Source organism: Crocodylus siamensis, chromosome 7 (assembly GCF_052110815.1).
Source record: "Crocodylus siamensis isolate JL-2025a chromosome 7, ASM5211081v1, whole genome shotgun sequence".
NCBI lineage: Eukaryota > Metazoa > Chordata > Crocodylia > Crocodylidae > Crocodylus > Crocodylus siamensis.
Window position 1 is genome coordinate 52776682 of NC_143401.1, and position 25519 is coordinate 52802200.

At 44.8% G+C, this 25519-nt stretch overlaps 1 protein-coding gene across 6 annotated transcripts in view; it reads left to right on the forward strand.

Moving 5' to 3' along the window:
• MYPN (myopalladin) overlaps positions 1-25519 on the forward strand; it is a 145879-nt gene that overhangs the window by 79885 nt on the left and 40475 nt on the right. For 5 of the 6 annotated variants that reach the window (XM_090056710.1, XM_090056711.1, XM_090056712.1 and 2 more), the window contains 7 exons: positions 3892-4018; positions 17984-18055; positions 18553-18694; positions 19628-19651; positions 21064-21180; positions 21887-22256; positions 22766-23365. In XM_090056710.1, coding sequence (XP_089912836.1) covers positions 3892-4018; positions 17984-18055; positions 18553-18694; positions 19628-19651; positions 21064-21180; positions 21887-22256; positions 22766-23365 — 1452 coding nt within the window. The remainder of the gene's footprint in view (positions 1-3891; positions 4019-17983; positions 18056-18552; positions 18695-19627; positions 19652-21063; positions 21181-21886; positions 22257-22765; positions 23366-25519) is intronic. The other variant, XM_090056714.1, reaches the window with a different exon arrangement.

Here is a 25519-nt window from a genome sequence, read left to right on the forward strand (position 1 = left end):
CAGAGCCCATGGCTCCTTTTCCTCTTTCTGGCCCTGAACACCTGCCAGTAGGTTTCTGGATTAATATCCAGGCAATAAAGGATTTCTCTCTTCACCTTATCATTATCCATGGCTTCACCTCGTGCCATAGCTCCATAGGCTGCTTGAGCTTTTCCTATTAGTAACACTCCCAGCTGTCCAACCTAGAGGGATTTTTCAAGCCCAGCCATCGACACGGCTCACTCAAAACTTTCCAAGAATACCTCTGGATCATCATGTACTGACATCTTGGGTACTCACAGTTCCATGGCATTCCTCCAGTGCCATGCTTGTTGTTGGATCCAATTTTCCTCCAGGGCAAGCTGATGAGCCAATTGCTGTTGTTGTTGCTGGAGAACTTGTCCCATCAAATGAAGTGTCTGCTGGATAGGGTCTGCTCCAGCTGGCACCGCTGCCATTGATACCTCTCCATATAGTCAGCTTCCCCTTGTCCATCATCAGTCTTCTCGGCCAATTGCACCACTTAGTCACGATATGACTCGTATGGATGTGGGCCTTTACATCCCATTGACATTCACTGGTTTCCCTCTTTCAAGGCCGGTGCCGGCCAACTCAAATGAGTCCATCTTCTTCTCTATTATCTCACCTGCCACGACTCTGAGGACCTAATTAATGGGTGAAGGGGTGATGACTCCCCGATCCAGTGTTGGCTGTCACCTGCCCAGTGCCAGACCCAGTATACTCAATGAAAAAAAACTTCTGGCATAAGAAGCAAAATTACAGGCAACTTGCCATCCGTCCAGTGATGCCTGTCCCAGCTGCAGGGGACTCAGATGCAGGCTCTCCCTCCCCAGTTCCTTAACTCATAAATGCTTGATTGCTGAAGCTGCAATCAAATGTTTCCCTCTCCTTTTTTTTTTCTTCAGTAATTGATGCCACACTGGCTTAATTGACCGCACACGGCAGCCAATTAATACAGGACTGCCGGCTTCCCCTGAGGATGTGAGCTCCTCTGAACTCTCAAGACCATGCAGGTATACAGCCCACCTGGCTGGTTCCAGGGGGTCTACATGAGCATTAGATCTGGGAGCAGTTTACTCATGAGTAAATTACTAGCAAGTAAATGCTTTTGGGCAGGTGTCTACATGTGTAGGGAACCAGGAGCAGATTTGCTGCTAATGGCAGCAAATTGCTCCCGCTTCCTGGGGCCCTGCAATGGGCCCCTGCTGCCACCAGGGGAAGCTCTATGCACAAAGTACTGCGCCAGGCACCAACTGCATCCTGCACGGGGCTGAGACACTGTCCCCTATCACGCGGGTGCTGCCTGCTGCCGGGCAGGGACAATGTCTCCCTGCCCCAGCAGCAGGGAGCTCTTGGCCCCAGCATCCTAGTCAGGGCCAGGGGACTTAGAAAGAGCTGCAGGGAAGGGGCATGTCCCAGTCCCCAGTCCTGATCTGCCAGTGGGGCAGCTAGCAGCTAGCTCACTGCTAGCTGCCCCACCAGTAGATCAGGGCAGAGAGCTGGGACCTGTCCCACCACTGCAGCTGTTTCCAAGCCATGTGCCTCAATCACCTGATTGGGGTCTGGGACTGGGACCTGCCCCTGACTGGGACAGTTCCCAGCCCTTGCTCCATGATGGTGGGGCAGGGACTGGAGAACCTGTCCCCCACCCAGCTCCGCGATCGCAGAACTGAGGAGCCTGTTCCCTGCTCAGCTGTGTGACTGTGTGGGCTACAAAGGACCAACTCACAGGATCATAATACATTCTAATTTATTGTACAGGATGTAAAGTTACCAATAAAATCTTAAATGCAAACTTTGAGTTATATGGAGTACTGATCACCTGAGCATGCACGTGCACACACACACACACACACACATGCACTCACTCATTCAAACCCATGTAATTTAAACCCATGTAGTATAGTGTATAGTAGCTGCTGTAATGATTGTGAGAGCACTGGTGTCAGTATATCTACCTATCCAAGGCCCTGGACTCTGCTGTCAATGGTCAGCTTCCTTCAAGGCAATGTCTTCTCCAGAAAGGGGTTGCCTGCTTGTCCTTCTGTCTCACTAGGTCAGGTGCTGGATGAGAGGGTGCCACTGAGGGTCACACTTCACTGCCTTTTATCCTTTTCTGACACACTTGTGTGATCCCCTAGCATCATCTTGGCTGCCCAATCTGGAGGTTGCTGTCCCACATGGATCTTAAGTAGTGCATGACAGCTGTCAGTCACAGGGGTCTCTGCACGCTGGTACCTGAAGTTTCGGGAGTCCGCCCTTCACTTCTTGACTTAATGGCTGTATTGTTATGAGTACAGGAATAGTTAACAGGGTGGGTGCGCAGTCCCAGGAATCAGTTCCTTGGCTTGATTAGCCTAAAATGGCTTGTAGAGTAGAGTTTTGTAATGCTAAGTTTCTCTAGCTAGGTGATTGTCAATTAACAGCCAGAGGCTCTTGCTTTGTATTCAGTTATCTACTGACTCATCATACATACTCAAGGGGGACCAGCCCAATACAGCAATACAATTCCAGTGATTACAATTCCAATGAATTCTTACAATAATAGTTCTAGTAATACAAGGTATGACTTTAATTTAAAGAAAAATACATTTGTTAAATAATTAAAAGGTATAAAATATAAAATACTGAATGCCAGGGTAAAGATGAGACAGATGAAATATAAACGTGCACTGTGAAGTAGTGAGAATCAAACACCCGGGACAGTAAGTGAATTAGGTTACATGCAATAGACTGATTTAGCATAAGCTTTAGAGAGATATGGGAAATTTACTTTGGGAAATAGTTTTTAAGCAAAGGGGGAATGTGTTTACCAGGACATATTTACAGCCATGTTTTCAATGTACCTTGGCTTGTCTTGTCTATTACAGGCATTGCTTTAAAGTGGGTATTTTAGTTCTTTTGCTTTCTTTAGTGACACTGAATTTAATTGATATGTAGATGTAGTTTGTAGGTTTCTCCTACAGAAAGCTACTTCAGCTTTCTGGTTTGCTCTGACCCTTGCCACACCCACGCAATGAGTGTGCTAGGTCTCTGCCAGTACTTAGAAGGAAAAAGAAATGCACAAATTGGGGGGTGCAAGCAAGAAGGAGCTTCTTGTTACAATTGCGTAGCTGGGTGCGAACAGGCTGCGATCATGGAGCTGAGCAGGGAACAGGCTCCCCAGCCCCAACCAGCAGGGAGCTCCCCATGCCAGCTCCTTGACTGTGGAGCCAGCAGTGCTAGTTCCATGGTCCCAGCCCCTGCTCCCTGATCATGATCTCAAAGCGTGGAGCTTAGAGCTCCCTGCTGCAGGAGCAGAGACATAGTCCCCACCTGGACTCCAGTGGCAGAGCCCACCCTGGCAGCAGGCAGGTCCCAGGGGCAGGGACCAATCTTCAGCCCCTTGGGGGCTGGCTGAGTGGGAGTGGATTTGTTCCTGGTCAGGTATCTACATGAGCGCTACTGCGCAGTAACTAATCACAAGTAAATTTGCTATTTGCATTTGCATGTAACAAATTTACTTATGATTAGCGAGGTTTACTGCACAGTAAGAATGTGCACATGTAGACGCGCACACTTACTGTGCAGTAACTATGCTACTGTACAGTAAAGCATCTCATGTAGATGCACCCTGCATGTTGTTTTTTGTAAGCATGTATGGTTAAATTAGCTATGAGAGATTACTTTGGTATCTGTAATTCCATATTGCAATGTAAAACTTACTCTACATCAGTTTAAATTAAGCCAAGAACAATGTTGTTCATAATATAATATTGTAATACTATATGCATTCAAGGATATCATTAATATGAGATTAAATTACCTATGTAATTTTTCATCAGAGAAGCATTATAAATAGAATTAGAATTAGAATTCACGTTAGAATTATTTTTACTTAATATTTCACAGGGTCCAGAAACCAGCTGATGTGTCTTCGAATGTGCCATCTCCTGTTACAAATGCTACCACTACCCATCAAGAGCCACCTAAAGTGCCATCTCCAGTGGTTTGGCCTGTGTCAATACCTGTCCAGCAGGTAAGGAAGACACTACTCTTCAGGGATTATTTTAATAAAGAACAAAATGTTAGGAGTGCCTCTTTGGCCAAATTTTACATAAAATTCTCTTGTTTTCTGGAATTTAGAGAATTCTGGAATCTAGCAGTAGTTGCCTACACACAAGGATGCTATGACTGCCAGCTAAGTGTAAACACAGAGCAAAGAATGGAAACTTTTGCTCCCAGAGTACAAGCATCTATAAGCTACTGAGCAAAAGCAGCAGCTGCACTAACTTAGCCAGCAGAGGGAATCCAAGTGCACTCCAGACATTCCTTCTAGTAAAGGGCAGTTGCATATAGAAGTCCATGCATTAAAGTCTTCACAGTGCACACTGACTTGCTCATATTCAGGAGTGACATGCATATCATAATGTAGCCTAAGAGTTCTCTTTTCTCTAAGAGAACTCTTAGGGTACATATGTGTGTGTGTATGCATATGAGTGTGTGGTGTGTATACACACACACATATGCATACACACACATACATGTGTGTGCACACGTGCACAAGTATGTGCGTGTGTGTGTATTTAGGATAACATTTTCATATTCTTATTTAGAGTTTTTCTGATTAATTTTAGCTGACATTTTTCCCTCTTGTTGAAGGAGATCAGAATATTCACTTTTAGATGCAAACTCTTTCCCTCATTAAAATAAACAATTAGCTGTTTCATTTATTAAAAAATTGAGGAGATACAAATTAATTTTTGATGAGTAATTTCCTTGAAATGTTCAGTCTAAGTTTATTTTCCTATTTTTTGCTATGAGTAAAAGAGAGCTATTTATGTAGCCTGACATTTTTTTCCACCCAGTTAGTAGTACATTGTACCTATAGAATATAGAAGACAACTTCCATGAAATAGAAATGGTGGAATTTTATTTACTACATTTTATGGCTTTGAAAGGTGAGCAAAAACTAAACCAGAAAAACCTGGTTGAATTCAGTCCCAGTTTGCAATGACAGAGTGCTTGTACATGTGATGGGGGTTAATCCCCAAGCTTTTATTTTATGTCCTCTAAATTGAAATGGTGGGTTTTTAATTGAAACCCACCATTTCAATTTTTCCATCGTGTTATAGCAAGGAGCCCGATCCTTTCCTTTTTTTGTTCAGAACTGGAGCCTACCCGCAGCCAGAGGGGGAGCTGCCAGTCAGCCAAGCAGGCCCTGAGCTGCAGGCGGCCCTGGTCCTTCCCTCTGTGGTACCGATGCCCTCCAGGGGTTGCCCAGGTGGGCTGCTAGCAATCTGGGAGCTGCCCCAGCTTGGAGGCAGAACCTGGCCTGATCAAACTGTTCCCCATGCTCACCTGCTGGAAGCCTGCTGGGCACTGCTCTCCAGGAGGGCTCAGAGAACAGATGGATCAGGCTGAGTGCTTCCTTCAAGCCGAGGCAGCACCTGCCCGCTGGCAGCCTACCTGGAAAGCCCTGGGGGGTGCTGCCAATGCAGAGGGAAAGACCGCCCCCCCACACAGCTCAGGGGCCACTTGGCCCACCAGCAACTCCCCCTGTCACAGGCACACCCTACCGGGAAAAAAAACAAAGTTCTAGTCTCTTGCTATCTTCAGCAGTTGCCTGCTGAAGGCAGAAGTGGCACGGGGCCTTATATTACTTTTTTTATTATTTAGTGGACTCTCCCACAGCCGGGGGCAAACTAGCAGCAGGCCAAGTGGCTCCTGAGCTGCGGGGATCCGTAGTCCTTCCCTCCATAGCAGAGGCACCCCCTGGAGCCACCCAGGTGGGCTGCTAGCAAGCAGGTGCTGTCCCAGCTCAGAGGCAGCACCCAGCCAGATCCAACTCTTCCCTGAGCCCGCTGGGGCTTCCAACGCCACATGCACTGTCCCTGTCACCTTCCTGGCATCTAGGACTGCCCAGAAATGGGCTGGCTTGCCCCTGGAGCAAACAGGGAAAGTGGTGGAGATGGTGCACAGTAGGGCTGTGCGAAGCTTTGGTCTTTGATTCAATTCAGGGAAGATTCAGCCTGAGTCAGTGGCTGAATCTCTGAATCCAAATCAAATCAGAGGACCCTTTAATCTCTCTGAATTGAATCAGAACCCTCCAAATCAATTTGGAGATATTCAGCAATTCAGACATAGACACAGTTTTAAATGTTTTTTCTACATACCTCTAGGTAGCAGGTGGCTTGTGAATGCTGAGATGGTGGGGAGGATAAAGCATCCCATGGGGGCTCCCCAGCGCGCTTGACAACAGACCCAGAAGTAGACCAGAAGCACTTCTGGTTCACTTCTGAGTCTGCCACAGAGTGCACTCCCCCCCCCCCCCGCACACCTCCAGCTCGGTGCCTGGTGCTTCCTGGGACTGGGGGGGCACCCCAGATCCCCCCCATGGCTGATCACCAAGCCAGGGGAGGTGCAGGGGGGCCCCTGCATGCTCAGCGGAGAACCCAGAAGTGGACCAGAAATAGTTCCAGTTCACTTCCGGGTTCGCTGCTGAGTATGCAGGGGGGGCCCCCCACATTCCTGTGGGATGCTCCATACAGCCCAATATTGCAGCATTCATGATCCATGCCCAGTACCTTGAGGTATGTAAAAAAATATTTAAAGCTGTGTCTATGGCCGAACCATAAATTCTCCAAATCAGCATCGAATCTTCAGATTCAGGTTTGGCCAAATCGAAGCGGGGACAGTGATCTGAATCAACTAATCAAATCACTGTCCCTGATTCAGGCTGAATCCAAATCCAAATTGAATAGGGCCCATTTTGCATACCCCTAGTACACAGGGTGCTGGAAGCCCACCAAGCCCACACTTCCCCAAGACCACCCAGGCTTCCAGCACCCTGCCCACTATTCCTGCAGCCTTTTCCGACTACACTTATGGCTGTCAAGCAAACAGGGTTTCCATTCTATGATCCTGTCAAGCAATGCAGAGAGAAGAATATTTCTAAGATTAAACTGATGGGTTTTCATTCAAACAGCATTGCTTGGGAAACTGTCTCAATACATTTTTTAATCTCCAGACTCCAAAAACTTATAGTATTCATCTTTTTTTTCCCTAAGACTTCAAGGGCCATATTTCCAGAAGTAACTTTTTCCTTGGCATTCTTAAATTTGAGTTAAACACACATTGGATATATGCTAGTGTAAAATGTTTGCCAGCTGTTTTGTTTCAATGCTGTTTCAATTTGTTTCAAGCTCAAAACAGCAAAATAGAAATGAAATGAAGGGCTTCAAAAGAGCCTCAAATGAAACCAGGGCAGTTGAAATGTTTTGAAAGTTTCAGAATGTTTCTAGTTTTGTAGCTAAAGCTGGGCTTGCTTGCAGGGAAACAGAAAATAAGGAGAGGGAGGGGAAAGAGGGTGAAAGGACTGCTCTGATATTGACTGTGTAGCTGGTCAGTGACTGTGATCCTTCCCTGAGGTCCCTTCCAATCCCAGTGCTCTGGGGGAGGGATGGAAAAAACAGCATAAAAAGCAGCATTGTTTGAACTGAAATGCTTTTTGCCTTGGGGTCAGTTACTGAGCCATCTTCCAGCAGCTCAGCAGCGTCAGACAACAAATGCTACCTTTCATTTCCTACTTTCTAGCCTAACAAGTGTGATTCATCAATACCTTTTGCTTTCTATAACCTTTTATTTTATTATTATATTAATTAATTCCTTTCAATTTATTCTTCCCCCAAAATCCTGTTTTTGTTTTTGTTAGTCTATTTGGATTCTTTTAAAATCTGCTTTATCTTACAGTGTGCATTCCATTCACAGTGCAGAGAAGCACAGCATAATTATATTGCATATTATAGTATAGAATTTATATAGGAACACATACATATATTTTTATTTATTACATTAATACATACTACATACATTACATAAATACACATACATATACAATTATCTACATATATTACATAAATCAGATAACATTACAGAAGAACACACAGATTTTCCAGTGCACCAAGGCAAAGACAAGACACTATGAAACACACCACAAAGCGTGCTGGAAAGGCAGCTGGCAAGCCTTCGGGGAGGGGTAGAAGAGGGGGTAGAGGGAGAACTGTAAGTTCTCCCCTCCTCCCACCCCAAACTGAGACGCAGCCTCTTTGCTACAGTAGGCAGTCATGAGGCTTCCACTAGTTGTACAGGCAGCAAGGAGAGGGAAAGAGTGCCAGTGCCACTGCCTGTGCCTGAGTCTGCATCCCTTCCAAGAGCACCAGCCATAACCTGCCCCCACCACTACCACCACCACCATGATAACAAGCAGCAGCACGTGCATAACAGTCTCCTCTACCCCTATTTCACTTCCCATGCTGAGCCTTCCATTGCCAGAGGAAGAGCTGGAGCTGGATCTGAGTGCCCTAGCAAGGGAAAATCTGGGGAAGGATGGGGGAATCAGCTGAGTTTCTGCTCCACACCCCTCAAGTTTCCCCTAGAGCCAGGTCTCCTTCCCCAGAAGACACTTCACAGGAGGTTAAGGTAGAGGTTGCAGAGGCAAGTGGCTCAACTGAGTCTGCTCCTCCTGTTGCTGTGCCTCTGCCTGCTGAGGAGGAGGGAAAGGCAGCATCCACACTTGCACCCACACCCCAGAAGTGAGCAGGTAGTGTGGTCTGGGATCATTCTGAGGCAGCAGATGATCCCACATATGCTATCTGGCTGCACTGCCAAGCCAAAACCAGCTGGGGCAAGGGAACGAAACACATGAGCACCCCAGGGATGCTGATGCATCTCTGCAGGCACCACCCCCTTGCCCTTGCTTCTCCTCAGCCTCACACCAGTGGGAGCATGCCCAAAAAGAAGTCCCCCTCTCGCTCCAAAGACCCTGTCCCGGCAAAGCAGAGGCAGGCCACCCTGGAACAGTGGGAGAAAGGCGGACAGAAAGGGGGGTGGGGCATTGCAAGGGCGAGTGAGATCACCTAGCCCACTGGGGAGATGCTTGCTTTTGATGGCCAGCTCTTCTCCTTAGTTGAGCAGCCAGGGTTCAGGCAGCTCATGGCACTTGTGGCCTCATCATGCAAAGTGCCTGCACACACCACCTTCAGCAGTATGTTGGTGCCCTCCATGTACGAGGCATGCACATATCCCTGCTGAGCTCCTGTGCCAAGAAAAACTTGGAGGTCTGGTCTGAGGCTATGGGGAAGGAGGAGTCCTCAGGTCCTGGGCATAACCTCTAAAACTGTACTCTGCCAGGGTCAGGAGGCCTGGTGGGACTGCCAGCGGCACAGTAGCCCCAGGAAATGCCACGACTGAGGATCCACCTGGTGAAAAGTGGGCAGGAGGCATCATAACCTTGAGCCACCACACACACGCACACAGTCCTGAGGTTTGCTGGTTGCAGTGGCGTCATGAGGCTCCAGGTGAACTCAGCTTAGTTGCCTGGGATGCCAGCTTTCGGGTTGAAAAACCCTTCATCAGGCTGAGGAAGCACCTGCAGCCAGTGTGTGTGTGCTCTTCCTGGATGGAATCACAGAATCATAGGGCTGGAAGGCACTCCAAAGGATCATCAGTCAAGACTCCTGCATGAACAGAAAAGACATCTGAGGTCAGGTGACCCCATCCAGGTGACCATCCAGTCTTCTTTTGAAGATCTCCAGGGTAGATGATTGCACCAGCTCTGGGGGGAGTTTTTCCATAGTCTGGATACCCTAGTTGTGAAGAAGTTTTTCCTAATGTTCAGCCTGAAACTATCTTCCAGGAGTTTGTGACTGTTGTTTCTAGTTTTCCCCCAGGGCACCCGGTTGTTCACCGAGCCCCTGATGTATGCCTCTGATATCGCAGTAAGCCACAATCAGGTCCCCTCTCAGCCTTCTTTTCTTTAGGCTGAAGAGTCCAAGATCCCTTAGCCTCTCTTTGTATGGCTTGCCATGTAAGTCTCTGTTCGTATGGGTGGCCTTCTCTGGACCCTCGCAAGCTTTAGCATGTCCTTGTTGAAGTGCGGTGCCCAGAACTGGACGCAATACTCCAGCTGCAGTCACACCAATGTTGAGTAAAGCAGGAGAATCACTTTTTTGGTTTTACTGGAGATGCATCGATTAATGCATGCCAGAGTTTTATTGGCCCTCAGCAGCTACTGCATCGCATTGCTGGCTCATATTCATGCTGGGGTCTATTGTTACCCCCAGATCCCTTTCATTTGTAGTGCTGGTCAGGTTAGCATTGCCCAGCCTGTAGGTGTGCTGGGGGTTCCTTGCTTCCCAGATGTAGCACTTTGCATTTCTCTACAATGAACCTCATCTGGTTCCGTTCTGCTCAACATGCCAGCCTATGTACGTCAGCTTGTATCTGCAGCCTATCTGCAGGTGTGTCCACGCAGCCTATCTGCAGGCTGTTGATGAAAATGTTGACAGCACTGGGCCAAGTACCAACCCCTGGGGTACGTCACTGCCCACACCTCACCAGGACGACACCAATCCATTCATTTGGACTCTCTGCGTCCTACACTGCAACTAGTTTTACACCCACTTGACGGTCCGGCAGTTGAGCCCAATATCTTCCCGTTTTCTGATCAGTAACTCATGGGATACCAGGTCAAAGGCTTTCTGGAACTCGAGGTATATGATGTCAACCACTTTTCTCTCATCCAGGTGATGAGTCTCCTGATCACAGAAAGAAGTGAGGTTGGTTATACAAGACCTGCCCGCGATGAAGTCATGCTGGCTGTCATTCAGTATCATGCCTTCTGCAAGTTTGTCACATATAGCCTCTTTCATGAATGTTTCTAGGATTTTCCCTCAAATAGAAATTAAGCTAATTGGCCTGTAGTTTTCCGGCTCCTCACGCTTCCCCTTCTTGAAGATGGGCACAACTTTGGGCCTCTTCCAGTCCTCTGGGATTTCTCCAGAGGCCCATGATTTTTGAAAGACCTTTGCCAGGGGCTCTGCAATTATTTTGGCCAACTCTTGCAGCACTCTTGGGTGCAGTTCATCCCGTCCTGCTGAATTACATACGTCTAATTTCTTTAATTGACCTATTCTGTGGCAATGGTGGGAATGGTGTCAATCCCGCCCTGCTCATTCTGTGCCCTACCTGGCATGTTGTTCCCCTTGGTCTTGTGAAAGACCGAGGCAAGTAGTCATTTGGGAGTTCCGTTTTTTTCCTGAGTGGTAGTGACCAGGTATCGTGAGGCATTGAGCAGGGGCCCCACACTTCCATTAGTTTTCCTTTTACTCTCTATGTAGCTAAAGAAGAACTTCTTGCCCTTGATTCTTGTAGCATGTTTTGGTTCGGTTTCTGCCTTAGCTTGCCCTATCTGGTTTCTACAAGTACAAGGAATGAATAGTAAAGAAGCGAGAGGCTGGCATGCAATGCAAGCAAGAAAGCCAGTTAGTGAAAATGGAAATGGAGGGGTCAGAGGGTGAGGGACAGGCTGGGGGGAGGTGGGGAAAGGGGGATGTAGGAGTGCAGGTAGAAGTGGAGAGTTACTTGGGGAGTCAGAGGTCTGGCAGGTTGTAGTGTGTCAGAAGTCCACGGTATATATTGAGTCCATGAGTTTTTGTACCTAGGAGGTTGATGAAGTGCAGTTCATAGGTTCGTCTATGAAAAGTGGTCTGTAAATTCCCATTGAGGATCAAGCCTGAAAGACTGGAGGCAGGTAGTGTTCTGTTCTTGTCTTTGATAGATTTTTGGCGTGCGCTCATTCTGGTGCGCAGTTGTTGGTGTTTCCTACATATTTTCCATCAGGGCACTTGGTGCCCTGACGGAGATATGTATTGTATTGTGAAGATATCACCATACTGGAGATATTGTTGACAGGTTTTGCACGATCCATTTGGTGCATTTTGGGCTGTAGGAAGTTGGTTTCTGGTGATGAGTTTAGTGAGGCTCAGTGCTTGTTTGAATTTACAGCCACTTTTCACAGATAAGTCTATGAGTCCAGTCTCTTACCAGAAGGACGAAGGGCTCTGGGCACATCAAAACCCCAGGGCTGGGGCTGGTAGGGAGAGTTCTCTGGCAGTTACTAGAGAAGAAAGCTCCTGCAGGAAAGGAAAGACAGGCTCTGTGAAAGTTTGGTTGCCTGAGATGCTAGTGCTACTGTGTTGCTTACCTGTTGTTATTTAAAGTAGTGGATCAGGCTGAGGCTGTAGGGGAGCAGGTGGCCTCATTGAGGCACACTACTGTGTCATATAGAGGCCCCAGCGCCTTAACACAAAGTCAGACGGCATGAGTTTTGCTTGTCAGCAGCTTGAGGTGCAGTTTCCCAGAAACTCCTCACCTATCTCCTTGAAACTTAGCAGGCTTTGTGGCCTCAGAAGGAGCTACCATGCCTGCAGTTTTCACACCCCCCTATGCCTTCACCCTTACAAGTGACACAAGTTTTGCTTTCAAGATTTTGAGGTGCTGTTTCCCAGAAACGCCTTCACCTATCTGCTTGAAACTCGATAGGCTTTGTGGCCTCAGCAAAGGCTACTCTCTCTGATGTTTTCATTTGAATCAGGCAAGAAATGACAAAGTTATAGGCAGTTTCATGATTCCCCATTATAGCCTATGGGAGAAAAGTTGAAACAGTTTTGATGAAACAAAATGGAACAGTACTTTGAAATGAAATGAAACTCAAAACAAAACACTGTCCCATCAAAATGGTGAAACAGAAGTCGAAATGAAATGGTGCTATTTCACACAGCCCTAGTATATGGGTGTCCAAATATTCAATTTATACACAGAAATGCAGAAAGTGTACTTCCGTAGTTGCAAAGAGAATTCATGTAAGCAAAATTACAGCCCACCTAAAAATGTGGCTTCATATGTTCTCAAAGTAAAGTTACCTACCTTCAGCTTTCTGCAAGTCAGTTTCCCCAAAGTTCAGATCATTTAGCCCAAGACTCTCCATTTATAGTTACCAACATAAATCACATTGGCAAAAAGTTGTTGGATACCATTATTAACCACCTGAAAGAATGATAGAAAAAAGAATTAATAAAAAGAGCATTTACTGTAATGTGCCACACTGAAATAGCTAACCATCTTGGATGCAGCTTATAAATCAATCCAAACACTCTTACGAGCAGAAATGCTCTAGGATATAAAGGCCTTTCCTTTCACACCACTTTTCCTCTGTTCCAGGAAGAGATGCACACCCCTTACTCTTAAAGGCCACTGAGATCATTTGACAGGTCACTCCTTTCCTAGCTGTTCCTTTTCTCTGTCACAAGCATGTAGAGATGCATGTAGGCACCTAGTACAATTCAGAAATCTAGGCACATTTGAAGTCTGAGCAGGTGCCTACCTGCTTCTTTATGCACTTCAGTACCTTTAAAAATCAGGCAACTAGCACAGAAAAGAAAAATTCTGGCAAGCTAAAAATCTTTGATTATGCTACCCAGGCCCCAGGGCATGCACAGCAGTGCTGGGATGGTGTAGCAGCTGGACTGACTTCCCAGCATCCCCGGTGGTGCTGACTCCTTCTGACTGCCGCTGCTAATCTCCACTGTCAGACTCCACTCTGCTGCCCAGGCAGCCCAACCCGTGTGCCCTGCACCCACCACTGGGGGCACCAGATGGAGTGGGTGGGTGGGGTCTCCATGGGGACTAGCCCAGAACCCAAGCAGGCAGGGCGCACTGAGCCAGGCAGATGGGGGCAGGTAGGGAGCAGCATCCAGGAACAGGATAGGGGGGTACAGTTGGGACTAGAATTGGGATCACAGAGTGGTGATAACACAGGGTCATGGCCCTGGGCAGAGCCACAGTCCACTGCTCACACATCCCTGACCTGGACATGGCCCCAGACCCCACCTGCCCATCCCGGTCCCAAACACTACTCCCTGCCCACCAACAGCTCCATCCCATCAGCTTGGATGCACGCCTTGCCCATTCAGGTCCCAGCCAGTCTTCATGGAGACCCCAGGATCTCTGGGTGGTGACAGCACAGGATCAGGGCCGAGGAACTGGTGCCTGTTGCAGGGGCATGCAGGGAGCAGATTGCAGCCTTGCCCCAGGCCCGGGCCCAATGCTGTCACCACTCAGTGATCCTGACCCCACCCATCCTACTTCCTGCCCAGCCGAGTGCAAGGCAGAGCCACTTAGGGAGTTTTGGTGAGCTGTTGGTGGGCAAGGGGAGCAGGGACGCTGACCCGGCACAGCACTTGGGGAATGCTGACCTGGCCTGTGACAGCTCACAAAAAACTCCATAAGTGGCCCTCCAGCCCGTATAATTGCCACCCTTATTATACAGAGTATTTATCAGCTAATTGTAGGCAGCCTTAAGGTACCAGTCAACACAGATTTCTGAGGCAAACAGAAATATGAGATCTTCTGAACCATAGTAAATTTCTCTGTTTCCTACAGTTAGGCTAGAAACTTCAAGCCTGATGCCGATTTACTAAATTTATGGGATTTTGCTCTTGATTTCAATGAGAACATGACTGATTCTTTGATTGAACTTATCACTGACTGAACTGCCTGAGGTATTCAAGTATTGTAAAATATTGCCTCTGAAACCTGAACGCCTCCATACTTCAGGAACACTAAATATTTAACTACATTGATTTGCAGCCATTCTGCCCCAGAGAAAGGAATTGAATAAATGAGCATGGTAGGCAAGTTAGTTAATACAGGCTGGAAAAAAAAAATTCAGCAGCATGATAGTATCATTTTGATTTCACTGGTCCTGCTGAGGAAGGTCACTGGGAAGGTATTCCTCTTCTGTAATTTTGTTTGCATTTGGCAAAGGGGAAGTTTTAAAATGGAGGTCATACATAGTGTTTCCAGATTTGCCTGTCACTGTGGGGTGCACTCATTTATTAGGGATACATTTCTGAGGTCTCTGTAATTCCATCGATGTGCTGCTTGTATTACTTGTGTTGCTATATGGAGCTGTATCTCTCCCTTCTGCAAGTCCTCACCCCCAGTGGAGCTATCTTGCTGGACTCAGTTTCAATGGGGCTGGGTTCCTCCAAACACCAAATCAGTCAAACACATATATGCATATACATACAGATTAACAGGGCATGCCTGAGCCGGGTTATTGAGCATTGACAGGCTGACACCCTCATGTGCCTTAAACTCAGTTCATCCCTTATTTCAGCAGGACAATAATAAATGCAGTTAGACACGCATACACACATGCTAACAGAGTATGTCTGAGCAGGCCAGGTCTGATCCACACTTTCAGCTAATACCCTCATGAGCCTCAAAACTCAGCACGTCCCAATCTCTTGTCACAATGGTCCTAGTACTAACTCCCTTAATGAGCAGACCCCACCATAGTTTTGGGCATTACAGGAATCTTTGGCTTAGGTAAAAGAAGCATTGCTGCACAGCAAATGGAAAGGTCAAGGGAAGGAAGATTAAGTGAGGTTCAGAGAGAAAATATAGCCACCAGCTTGACCATAAACGTTATTTATTGCCACGTATATGAATTTATGATGCTACCAGTAGTAATAGCCATACAAGAGACACAAATAAAACAGTTACAATATTACATTGTTTCAGTTAGGTATTTGGGGAAGTCTAGCTCAAGTTTGATCAGCAAAAGTCAGATTTGGCAAGCTGTGCCTGGAGTCAGAGAGAGAAAGAGAGAGTGATCAGCAAAAGTCCAGTTTAGAAAGCTGTAAGAGAACAAGAGTCAGGTTCCTGGAGTCAGAAGAGAGAGAGAGAGAGGGAGAGAGAGAGAGCTGGGATCTCACCACTCAGTGAAGCTTGAACCATTTAAGGTTCCCAGGTGTTTTTGGAGTTTGCAGACAGTCAGAGCCCCCAGCATGCTCATTGAAGGTATTCCAGGCAGAAAAGGAGTGGTACTGGTGCAGCTTTGGATCCAAGCACCAGGACAGAAACTTGAGCTTGGGCAGGGGGTTTTGTAGAGAACTAACAATGGCTCAAGGGAGAACAGTAGGTTTGTTTATGGGTAAACAGTGGCTCATATGCTGGATAATAGGAACTGATCACTGTTGGTTATGTGTGGCATTACTCTGAGGCAACTCACAATACAGACAGGCAGACTCAATGTTTTGGGTACCAGTAAAGGAGTCATTGCTGGAACTGGTCTGATAAATGCTGAGCTGGGTGTGTGCAGACGTGGGTTGATTAGCATTTGGAGCAGGGATCCCCCATCATGCAGTGCTCCCCTGCTTCTCTGGTCCCAGAATTCACTGCAGTCCTTGCCTTGGAATCTCTGTTCTCCATCCTGAATGCTAATGAAGATGTATGCCTGTCCCATCTCCCATGTAAATGAGTTGTCATCCGGTTCCATCTCTGATGTAAATGAGATCAGGGGAGTTGCTTCACTCCTATCACCCTTGTCTGGAGGGGCTTAGGTGCATCTCCCACTACACCTTCATTGTCTTTTGTAAGTCCTTCCTCCAATCAGTTCTTGTTCAGGTGTTGAGAGGGGCTGAGTCCTTTGAGAGTCAGACAGGCTGCATACTGTGCCAGGGCTCCCCAAGAATACAGAGATGACAGGTAACAATAGGGCTAACATTACCCAGAATTAACACCCCTAAGTATTTTACAAATCAGAATGCTCACTTGAAAGAAACTTGCCATTGGCCACTAGGCATGATATGCAGAACTGATACAGTTCATTGTAATGAAGAATTCAGCCCCTTTTTCATGACACAATAAAGCAATTACTTTAATAAGACTAGTGGTACACAGACAACAGCAGATCCAGAAAGATTACTACTAGTACTGATCTTCTAGAGAATAACATTTGTTCCACAGTTTAAATATGCAGGACTGGTTCCTGCACAAATTTTACATTGAGCTATGCTACTAGCACAAACACGCTTAAAAATGGCTTAAGTGACTACCTATGAATTCCCTTTGTATTGTGGCATAACCACTTCATAGTTTCATAGTGCTTAGGGTTGGAAGGGACCTAAACAGATCATCAGGTCTGAACCTCTGCCCCAGGCAGGAACAGGTGCCACAGTCATATCACCCCAGCCAAATCATAATACCCCAGTCAAATATCTGTCCAGCCTCCTGTTGAAGACTCCCAAGGTAGGAAAGAGCACCACCTCACTTGGGAGCAAATTCCAGAGCCTGGCAGCTCCCTTCAGATAATGTAAGTACAGTTGTATCTATAATGAGTTATGATTTCTCTACATTCATTTATTTTGCTTTTCTTATGAAGCAATGCAGTGAAAGAGTTATTTAATAAGCAAAACTGAAGTAATCAAATCTATTAGGAGCCTTTAGCCACATTAGGAAGATAAATATAATGAAGGAATTCTCACATCTGTAAAACCTACAACTTGGATTGGAGAGTCAAGTGAAATCATGGTGAATTCCTGACTTTACTGAAGACAAAGGCAAAATGAAATCATTAACTCCCGTGGGCCAACAACTCACCCAATATTTTGCTGTGGAAATGCTGTTTCATCCAACAAAGCCCCTTTCCAAATTGATGATAGCCTTCTTCACAATGTTCTTAAAATGAGTAACTAGTCATTTCAGAAGAAAACTTTTTTTTAATTTTAAAGCCAGGCATATCACCCTGCTTAACTGCAATATAATCATATCTGACATCTTATCTTAAGACCTACTTTACTTAAAAACAGTAGGAAAAAGTGGGAAGAAATCTTTCCATCAGTGATAACACCTAGCTACTGGTCACCTTCACAAGTGAAAGGGAGGGTGGGAGCACTAACTCAGGACTCTGGCAGCTCGTCGCATTTTAACTGTAGCTATGAAGATATGCTGTGATCAGGGTTAAATAATGCCAGTGTCTGTCTGGAGTCTTTTCTGTGCTGGCATTCCCAATTCTGCTTGATGAATAAGCCTCTCTTTAAGGCAGGGTTGGGCAATTATTTGGGCTGGAGGGCCACTTAGGGGACTTTGGTGAGCCGTCATGGGCCAGGTCATGAGAATGTGTATAACCCAGTGTACAGTTATTAACCTGTGAACAGGAAGTACTCTGAAGCTAGGTATTCAAATAGATTTGAAATTGAGCCTTCTGACTTTTCAAGGGATTCCATTTGAAGTATTATGGAGATGTTTCCCCAGTGCAAGACACAATATCTATGCTATATCTTAACTTCACAGTTGCCTGTGTCTTAACCTACAGGTTCAAAGCCCCACAAACTATTTGCAAGGATTGGATGGAAGACCCATAATAGCTGCTCCTGTGTTCACAAAGGTAATTTACTTTTATGGCACATTTCAAAATGAAGCCAATTACACTTTTATACACATATTAGCCAATTGCCAGTCAAGAATGACCTGGGGAGAGAGAGAGATGGAGTGCAACCATCTAACGCCCCATGATGCTGCTGTTCTGCCTCTTGCAGGAAGTGAGGTGGAGGAGCCAAGGCCAGCGGCTCCCCCACCCTCTGTCTGGTTCTCGGCACGGCTTCAGAATCACGGCAGCGCTCCCCCATGCTTGGAGCACTCAGATTGACTGTTTCCATCAGCCAAACAGAGTGCAAATAAAGCGTTATGGACAGACAGACAGACTTAGGCTTTTATAATATTAGAATAATTACAAACTTCATTTCTCATTATGGTTGTATAAAAAGAAATTCTGATGCATTATAGGCTTTTGAAGATTTATATGATTTAGGGACATCTTTTTAAAATAAGAATCAATTTTAATTCTGGAATCGTTAATTTCCGATGATCTTTTTTACCTTTTAGATGCTGCAAGACATTTCAGCTTCTGAGGGTCAACTGGTTGTTTTTGAATGCCGTGTAAAAGGAGCTCCTTCTCCAAAGGTTGAATGGTACAGAGAAGGGACGCTGATAGAAGATTCTCCTGATTTTAGAATCTTACAGAAAAGTATGTCTACAACATAGAAATACTCTGTCTGCTATGTTATAGGTATTGAAACAAGAACATTGATGTATTGCACTTAGAATTTGTAGTTACAATAAGGAGAGCGCTATTAAACAGCAGCTTATGCTGGCTGAACAGGGTAATGGCAGCAGAAGTACTTTGCTGGCTATAACCCAGGGGTCAGCTTGTGTAACATGAAGTTAATTAACACTGTCTGGAGGTGCCATAAGGAGAACTCCTCTAGGCAGAAGAAATTTCTGCCTGACATGAACCTGGCAAAGGCCTCTTTTCCACTTGCTATGCCTCTTCCACTGCCCCCAGTTCTGCACAATCTACTCTGAAGGGGGAAAGAAGGTAGAATGAAGGCAGGGAGCTAGTCAGGCTGGTAGACAGAGGGGAAAGCAACACTTCCCAGCTGAGATCCCATTATACTTGGTTCTCTGCTGGGAGGAAGAACATAATTCAAAACTGCGCCCTCAGCCAGTGCAGGAAGAATAAACAACTCTGATCCGTAGTGTAAATGAACTTTACTGATATAAAAAGGCAGCTTATATGAATTTAAAACACAGGTGGGCTGCACTTTATGCAAGTCATTTTTCACAGCAGTACAATCCATCTGCAGCAGCATTTACACTGATTTCTTGACACTGATGCAGAAAAACCCCAGAAACAAGATCCAAGAAAGAAATAATATTAGTATACTATTCCACCAAGACATTGGCTAACCCAGGGCAGAACACACTTGATGGATCGGCATTCGCTTGACAATAAGAGTTTAAGATCTTTTTGCTGATCCTTCCACAGAAACTCACCCCAAAAGCCATGTTACAGTAAACAGAGAACTAGGACAAGATTTGATAGTGACTCTCTAGTGTATCAGTAAAATTAATAATGTGCTTAGTACAGTAATTCTTCTGCTACTATTTTCCCCCTTAGAACCTCGCTCTATGGCTGAACCAGGTAAGTAAGATTTAATTGTCTTATGGTTATAGAAGCATGGGGATTTTATCTGACAAAGATAAAAGCAAGAAAGTGAACACAGATAAGGTAGATGACAGTTTTGAATCAAGAGGTAGAATCTTTCTGGGTTCAACTTATTGTGTTTGAACTTAAAACAAATTTAATTGTGGGGTTTTTTTCCTCAGTGGATGTTACAGGAATATACTTTACCATGCATTGTTCCATAAAGCTGAAAACAGACTCTCTCAAAAAGAAGAAGAATATCCACTAAAATTGAAATTGGTTTCTCTCATTTTTTGAAGAAAATACAACTTTCACACTCTTCTGATCCAATTCCAAATTGGAACTCTTCTCACAGGCAAAACATGAATAAAATAGTCTGCATTAAAGTCCCCTATTTTCTTAGGGTCAGATATATAGCAGATAGTATAGGATTGTACGACTTTCTTCAGTTTGATAGGTGGGGAGCATTATGTAAGATGCTTACCCATGTCATCCATTGCCCCTGATATCATACCCCTGACCCATGAAATATGAGAGTGCCATAACAAGTGTTCCATCCCTGATATCAGTGAATTGTATCAGTGGTTGGATTTACCAATGCCAAGTACCAGGTGACAATATGGATGACCCTGCATCTTAGAATGCTACCCACCCTTGCTGTCTAACCTAACTATGGATGAAAGTCTCACTAATTTGGTTATTAAACATCTTGTGGCAGCTGCCAGGACATGTCAGACATTGGTCAGATAGGAACATCATCATTACAGATCAATTTTCAGTCCAGGCTGCCATTTTTGCAAAGACAATTTTTACTCACAGTTTGGTGCCCACATTTAGTTCCCAGTGTAAAGAACTGATTTTCTGATTCAGATCTGCAGATACAGTTTCAGTGAACTTGCAAGTTTGAAAATCAGACCTTTACATTTAGGCTTTTGTACTTTTTCATCAGACATTATTATTCTGCCTAAATTGTTCCCAGTAAACTGCATCCATCCTTGCATCTTAAAATTTTGGAATTTTAAGTACACTTTGAGTGAAGTCTGGGAGGATCTGGTCCATTTAATTTTTCCAAGTTTGATTTTAAGTTGTTTAGGGAGGGACCTCATTTTCTAACTCTGTGTATAGGAGGAGAAAATGTTAAAGTTTTCTAAATGTTGCTAACACCTGCTTATTTTCATTTATGTTGCAAATGTTGAAGCTAGTGTGGATAGAATACCAGTTGCTGCCCATGGCAGCTGGTTGCCATTTTATTTGAAAGCTGCCAATGCAATTAACATTGGTAAAGCTAAATCAGGCTGAGCAATGGTGGGAATTTTTTTAAAAAACAGCTGTAGTGTGGGCAAGGCATTTCTGTGTTGGTTTAGCATATGTACTATGAACAATAATGATATTGCTCTGATTGGCTGCAGAGGAGATTTGTACTTTGGTAATTGCTGAGGTGTTTTCAGAAGATTCTGGGAGTTTCACATGTACTGCAAGCAATAAATATGGCACAGTCTCTAGCATTGCTCATCTAACAGTTAAAGGTAAGTGATCATTTTTAGAGATCTTCTTTCTAGTAAAATGCATGGTTCAGGTTGTTGCTTGAGAAAAGGCTCCATGTAGGATTTGGCTCATCTTGTTCTATATGGAGTGACATAAATATTCTAAGAGAAGTTCTGTTTGAAAAGATACAGCAAGGCACAGCAACACGATGAGCCAAATCCTTCACGGAGCCTTTTCTCAAGCAAAATTTGCATTGTTTTGCAGCATCCCTGGATTCCCTCCATTTTCTCAGTTCCTTAACTATAGCATGGAGCCCAAACCTCGGGCCAGATATGCAGCTTTGTGCTGCTAAGGCATGAAGTAGATCAAGAAGTAGAGCACTGAAGTATGGAAAAAAAGATAAACAACAGCATTGGCTTGCACTTAATTCATGTTCCAAAGATTTTCTTCATAACAATAAAAGTTAGAGATTTTGTTCTTAAAATTAAAGTTTTGATTTTGAGGATGCTTGGGGCATTACACTTGACCACCAGTCAATTTTCCAAATTGCAGAGTGATTCCCTTTTTAACTTAATAATGTCCTTTGGTAAATTGGGGGGAATAGATAATCATATGCATATGGTCAAACAATTAATTCTAAAGATTAGGTATGGCATTGGCTTTCCCAGCAGAAACAGCTTAGATGTTGTTATCATTGATTCACCACATTTAACTATAACAGCAAAACGTGAATATTTGCTCTTCCAGGGCCTGAAGACAACAGTAATACTGCTACCCTTCATACAATGAGCTCAATCAATTTAATTGCAACTGAACAACAACTTTCCCTGCACAACCCTTCACTCCCTGTGGTGGACCAGCCCCCAAAGCCTAAACTGGAAGGGGTTCTTGTCAACCACAATGAACCCAGGTCAAGTTCCAAGATAGGCCTCCGGGTACACTTTAAACTTCCTGAAGATGATAAAGGAAGTGAAACATCATCTGAGGATGGAGTTGGGTCTACAAACCAAATCAGACCTGGCTACTTCCAAGACAGGACTAATGGTCAGGCAGTGAAGATACCAGAACCCACCTCACCTTCCAAAGAGCCTCCTCCAGTATTGGCCAAACCTAAACTGTAAGTAAGAAGATTCTGTATACATAATCATATTATTATAATTATGCGTATAGTTGTTGGCCCTAGGATCACTAGGCAGAGGGCCAGATTAACCCGTTAGTAGGCACAGCTGGGCACCTTCTTCACTTTGGGCCCTAGGCAATGTGCCTAGTTTGTCTTTGCATTAACCTGGCCCCAACTAGGCATGAACTGGGACTCTTTCATGCTAAGTATTGTATAGTCACAGGTAAAAACAGTCTCTGACCCCCCAGAGCTGACACAATCTGATTAATACTGGACATGTCTACATGTTGCCCTATGGTTATGCAGCAACACACTACATCACTGTACAGCACACTATGGCAATATAGCAATCACACAGGTCTACATGTGATTGCCAGCTATATTGCCATAGCGGTAAAACCTACCCATGCACCACATGCATGGCGCAGTAACCGCCCATACTGTGCCAAGCTGTGTAACAGCTTATTGCAGCCCATGACATTTCATCCATCCTTGTTTTTATATAGAGATGCCACCCAGTTACAACAGCTCCATAACCAGGTCTTGCTGGAACAGCAGCAATTACATCATTCATCTTTTACATCTCCAAGGGAGTTGCCATCCAACACAGGAACATTGAACTCTGCTGCTTCAGTCAACCAGAAGCCTTCATCAACAATGTACAAGCAGGCCAAAGTTTCTCCTTCACAGACGTTCAGTTATACCCGACCTAAACAGTTCCTTGCATCCCAGAACACCACACCACCTATCAACTCCCCTTCCAGCTCCCCAGTGCCTGCATTCAGCAATGTGTCTCAAGGAATCCAAAGAGCAAATGACAAAGAGAATCTCGTGGGACCTCCTCAGCCAGTCCAATCAAGGTCTCCAGGAGGGTTTACAAATAAAACTGAATCATCTCCAGTAAGCCCCAAAGAATCAGTGTCACCTGCATTATTGCTCTCTATATCCAACATGAACCAATTTCAGCCCCCGAGTGTAATTCCAAATCCTCTCTCTCCAACCAGCCGTATTCAGAACCCAGTTGCCTTTCTCAGCTCAGTCCTGCCTTCTCTTCCACCGACACCACCAACCAACGCTATGGGTCTGCCTAGGAGCGCACCAGCTGTGTAAGTAGCAGAAGCCTTATATGGTGATTTGGGAAAGGAAGTACTTTGAAAGGAAATTCTAGCATGCATCTGTTTTGTGCTCAAATTGTCATTCTATAGAAACAACCTCATAAAATAGAAAAGGGTCTGATCCTTTAGCTGCTTGCTGACTTCTTGGAGAAGGGGCTTTGATTCTTTCAGCTTTTATGCCCATATGGGGGAGATTGAGGCAGGTCTATCTGGAAGGATGACAGATAGCAACAACATGATACCCTGAAGATAATATGAACTTAGGATGATTATATGGGAGGTTTAAAATGGATGGAGGCAGGGGATACTGAAGACTACCAGGATATAGTCAGTGATACAGAAAATTCTATTAGTGGGAGGAAATTATTTTTAGGATTGTACAGGATAAGTAACTCTATGAGTATTTACCAATAGGAGCTTATATATTTATTTTCCTACTGTAAGTAAAAAGTAAAATTTAAAAGATCTCTCAGTGGTGAGCATTTTACCCACGTAGAAATATCTAAAAAATAGTCTAAAGCAGGATGCTGTTTAGTTTCAAACTGTTTAGATATTTATAAGATCACAGAAAAGCTATGGAAAATAAGAGGCAACTAAATTGTTTCAATGAGCAAGAGGGAGAGAGAGAGACAGACACACAGGTGTATGTGATGGTCGGGCAAGCTCCATGTAACCAAATAAGAGAGATGTTATGCCCAAAAAGGTTCTGGTTTCAAGAGCTGCATTTTTTGTTGACAGTGCTGAAATTAGTAATACCATCTCAATAATCACCAGGAACCATGTGTTGCCATGGCTTACACTAGCAGTTTGATAGAACTCCAAACTGCACAAGGGGGGGAAGTCTGCATTACTAGCCCTATTTTATATGTGAGCTAAACAAAGCACGGTGTAGTGACTGTTGGGGACAGAGCCTCCTGACTTATTAGTCCATGCTCTGTCCCCACTGAACCATAACTCTATATCAAACACAGATAAAACTAGACATTTTTGTAGCTGTGCTCCTAACAGTCATCTACCTTTCACAGTAAGGCTCCAAGAAACCTAACCCCTTCTGCATTATAGACTGCTCAGCATCACTGAGCCATTTATTTCTGCTAAGCAGAGCAGAATTCCTCTGGAACATGCCAAGGCTCTAGTCACAGCACTGAAGCCAGATACAAAAACCAGAGTTCTTGTACTTGGCCTGAGGGTTTCATCTTTGCCTCTACCAAACAGTGACTGAAATCCCTAACAGCTTTGGGTGCTTTGGGCACAAGTGCAAGCAGCCTACTGGAGAGGCACACCAACTCATGGCACTTTATACAAAGCACCATGCGTTAGATACTTTATCAGACAAGGATTAGATTTTCACACAATCGGCCATTTTAAAATGCTCTGTAGCCATGAATATGTGTTACGTTATGGCTGCAGAGTGCTTTCAGAGGCCTCACCGCAGAAGAAACACAACTTCTGTAAACATCCTTTCACAGTTTCACAAATATAAGCAAAAAATGACAAACATACTCCCTTACTGGAGCAAGTGAACAAGTTCTTTGCATTTCTAAAGCACTGTACAAATATTAACTAATTAAATCCTCACCACACTCTGCTAAGGTATGGTACTTAACTATTATTATCCCCATATAGTTCCTGGATTCCAGTCCAGATCTAATTCCTCATTTAAATAGCTTCTAGCTTTTCTCAATAGAGGGCTTTAAAAATAATTACACATGGAGCTGAAAAGTATTTGTGCCAATATGTGAATGTAGCAGGTTGTGGAATTTGCCTCACTCAAACAGTCTTTGTTTGCTTGCAATCCTTGTTCATTGTCACTGTTTCCCCAGGACACACTCCCTCCTGGCAGAAATCAACACAGACAATTAACAATGCAAATAAAATAAACAAGTAGCCTATGGTCTTTTCCCAAACCAGTGCAAGTGCCCAGGCTTGGGTATGCCACCACTAACTCCTCACTCTTTTACCTCCATCAGCAAGTCCCAGTCTCTCTATCAACTCACAGTCTCTCAGAAGTTTATACACATGTTCCAGGAGTGGGGGGGGGCACTTTAATTAGAGAGGCACTGAGAGCTGCTCTAATTAAATTGTCTGCAGTGTCTTGTGTATTAGTGCCCCTGTGCTGAAAAATGGCAGCAGGGGCACTTTAAC